Below are 3,943 nucleotides of genomic sequence, written 5' to 3'. Positions count from 1 at the left end.
GGCGGTGCCGGTTCCGGGCTCGGCCCCGAATGCCGGGGACCAGCAAAAGCCAAACAGGCCGAACACCCTCGACGCCAGGGTGGTAGCCAGGAGGCTGATCTTGTTCGACAGTGAGTACACTCGCGAGCCGGCGAGCATGAGTTCTGCTACTTGAATCCTCCGCGTGTCGCGCGGTGTCGTCATCGCTCAGAGAAAAGTTCGACGAAATCGATTGAAGTGTGCATCAATCGGAACAAGCGATTTTACGATGAAGGGTGGGATAATGGAGAATATTTCGATGAATAAAGAGAAGGAGGGGAAGTTACTAAAAAAATCCTTACTAAAAGTATTTTACTAAAATATGTCTTATTTTCTAAGAAGTCTCCTAATAGGAGAAATAATACTACACGCTTAAAAAATTTGTGTTAAATTTAACACAAACTGTCCCAAACGGTTCACTCAAATTTTTGTGTTAATTTAACACAAAAACTAACAATTCATAAGCACTTTTTTCCTTCATATATTTATAATTCTGATTTATATATCTATAAATATTTTAAACATTTTCTCGCATTTTCTCAAGGACTACATATAAAAGATCCATAAGTCTATAAACTTAGATTTCTGTATGCGACTATCGTTATGCAGCTCATAGAAACTTTCAAATAAGAATTACCTCTCCTGAAGATCATCAGTTTATAGCATTCTTTTATGCGCCGACTTCGTATTCGACGAAGAACGATGAGTTGCCGCGAATTCGTGCATAAATACAATTTTTCTCGAACGAACACGGGCATAGCAAGTTTCTTTATTAAATTTAGTTGCCGCTTTGACAACGCAATGTTATTTACATATTTTTAACATGTTTTGGAAACTGGGAAACTAAAAAAGAACAGACGAGTTTAAATGTACGAGAGCCATATCTATCTCTTATTATAAAATTATTAGTCTCGAATTAGTTGCAATAGTATTAAAATATAATACAAACGCGACATTTCCCGACCTTTACATTCCATTATGCGTGATCGTTCATATTAAAATTTTCATTAACGACTGTTTAATTAAACTCCTAGATCATGCATTTTAGAATAAAATATTGAGTAAAATTTGACATTAATATTTTGACTGATGTTTGAGCAATTTCGTATCCATTCTTTTTCATTTCCACATTTTTTTTAAATAGGAGATAATTGAATTCTTTTTCAGAGAAATAAAATTCCGAGGAAAATTTCTAAGGAGAGATCAGAATAACGTTGCTGTTAGCATCACGTATCCAATAAAAGCTGATAATAGCGTACGTGCCCAGAAAATATATATATTCAAATAAGTTTGAGATTAATCGCACTCCCACGCACAGCGCAAACTCACGTGATAACGCGGTCCGTACGTTGCCAAAAATTTTCGCGATAAATTTCGACCGGGCTGGAATCAAATATGTGTTGGTGATCAAACGCGACCGGACGATCCTCGGGGAATGCTTGGTAGCCGAAGTATCTCGCCCGGTAACCGCCTGGAACTTCGTCCTTTTGTGTCAGAATTTAGGTGCGCGACATTATCAAATGGCCAGCAGCGCGAGTGCGCGCATCCACCGACTTGTTTAACATTCCAGCCGATACTGGCCGTGGGTATAACGATGGGTCGTTATTCATGAAAAATACGTGGGTTTTTATGAAATGAAATTTCTAAAAAAAGAATACGCCGTAAAGCGGTAGTGCCAAATTAAAAATTCCGCCTGGCGTTCCGGACACGACAGTAACGGGATTTAATAATAAACAAATTCAGCGAAACCCGCAAACTGTGTTTCGCAAGTCTCATCTAGCAGCTGCAACGAGCATAAGCGCGTGGCATTCGTTCGCGTTTGCCAAGATATTGTTGCTCCTGCATTGCGATGAATCACGGTGCACGAAACGATGGATCACGTTTCTTGCAACAACTGGCTTCGATACAACTTTATTAGACAGGGCGCGTGCTCCTTTCGATCGCATTTGATGCGACAGTTTTTAAACAATTTAATAAAAATAATCTATCATTATGTCTCCTCCACTTTAATGCTACACGGAAATAATATTTTTAACAGAGTATCTAGCTAGAAAAAATTTAGCTAGATACAAATCTGAAAATAATTTTGTTGATTAATGTTGCAAAAAATTTTTGACATTCTAGTAATCATTTTGAGCGTACATAATTATTTTGATGGTCCAACAAAATTATTTTCAAATGTATATCTAACTAAATTTTTATGTACTTCAGCAGAATTATTCTTTCCGTATATAGATAATAAAAGCGTTTTAATTTTGCGATCGAATTTAGAAATATCGACATTGAGAAAAAAAGCAAGAAAGCTTAAACCGATAGAACAGAACAAAAAAAATTAATTAGTAGAATAGCAGTGTGAATCTTGATGCACAATGATCTCGATGTAATATTACAAGCCGCGTTTTTTTTCTATTTTCAGTGGACAAGGGGGTGCTGGATCAGAGCGCCGACAATCAGCAGGTAATCGAGAGGTGTTACCCGTTACCACCTCAGAATACCCTGATGCTGTCGGAGCTCCCAGAGCCGCCGATACCGTTGAGCGAAATCGGCCCTATACCACCCCCGCCCATGTTCAGCTCCCCGAGTCCTACTTTGCTAGCGAGACAACGGCAAATACCGCTCTCGGACTGCGAGGACGAGGGTAAGTGTCCGTAACGAAACATTAATGCCGCGGAAGAGGAGAGTATTGGAGCAATTAATTGGAGCAATTAATCACATGACAGAACCTCTTCATCGCTTATTGGAGTCTCCTGTCGTTGGCACGATTCTAAGATGACCGATAAATCAGTAGTGTTCCGTATAAGCAACAATGCGTGCTCTTGCCATTTCTATTAGTTTGATTTTTAATATCGTTATATAAAGTTAGAAAATTACGATCACAATAACGACGCATATCATTATGGAATTATTTAATACTGTTTATCTCATTATTGGGAATTTAATTCCGTTGTTAATTATCGGGTTGTGCTAATTGATAATCGCAATTTTCTGTTGTGTTGATGCACTTGTCTCCACAACCACGTCTGCTTAGTTATTAACTATCGAACGTTACGATTGTATCATTGAATATCCATAAATGAATCCCAACACGTAACGTAATTATATGAATCTGAAAGAGCAATCGACGCGTTTGCATGTTTATATTATTTATTTATATTATTGTTTGTTTATTTTATTTATATAATGCATTTACTTCTTACACAAATCACAGAATTTATTTTAGATATATATGTTGCTGGAAATTGTAATTGCAACATAAAGAAAGAAATATCAAAATTTAGGATCAAACCTCATTTTAGGGTCAAAATCTATATATAAGTATATTAGAAAAAACACACACACAGTGTAAACAAATGATTACGGTTTCAGAAGATTTATTATACAATTTATTGAAAAATATTTAGTTTTATAACAATATTTTACAATTTAATATTAGATATAGTCACATTAAAATATGTGCTTGAATGCAAACCCTAATTCTTGTGGACATTGTAACTCCGTTGTTTTAATTAAAAATGACATATTCAAATTGAGTATAATTTGACATAAATAATAATATAGAATTTCGTTTTAATCAAATGTCTACTTTTTGGTGTTGCAATTTCAACGTCTCCGGAAGTGTATTTACTTGAATTTTTCAAGCTTTGATAAATGACATCAGCCGTCCGATCTTTTTGATTATGTACAAACTTAAAACTATTTGATTTCCATATATAAATCAAACATAAAGTAATTGCGTTTCATCGATTCGGATCCTCTTGGTTATATAAGTTTTCTTGTCGTTTGCCCCGATAGATGAGGAGGATGGCGACGTGGAAGAAGAGGACGACAATATGTACCTCTTCAGGATGTCGCAGCCTGATCCGGCGATCGATACATCTCGTGTCGAGGAGATACCGGCGAAGGAGCCGAAATTCCATGCCGTGCC

The 3,943-nt window shown here is 36.6% G+C and overlaps 1 protein-coding gene across 1 annotated transcript in view; it reads left to right on the top strand.

Moving 5' to 3' along the window:
- Positions 1-3,943, top strand: part of LOC108726266 (phosphatase and actin regulator 2) — a 257,521-nt gene that overhangs the window by 239,374 nt on the left and 14,204 nt on the right. The window contains 2 exon segments of the mRNA XM_018453727.1: positions 2,435-2,656; positions 3,811-3,942. Of these exon segments, the coding sequence (XP_018309229.1) occupies positions 2,435-2,656; positions 3,811-3,942 (354 nt within the window).

Source organism: Mycetomoellerius zeteki, unplaced genomic scaffold, assembly GCF_001594055.1.
Source record: "Mycetomoellerius zeteki isolate Tzet28-1 unplaced genomic scaffold, Tzet1.0 scaffold407, whole genome shotgun sequence".
Classification (NCBI taxonomy): domain Eukaryota; kingdom Metazoa; phylum Arthropoda; class Insecta; order Hymenoptera; family Formicidae; genus Mycetomoellerius; species Mycetomoellerius zeteki.
Note: the sequence above shows the minus strand (reverse complement) of the source record. Positions and strands in the feature narration are given on the sequence as shown.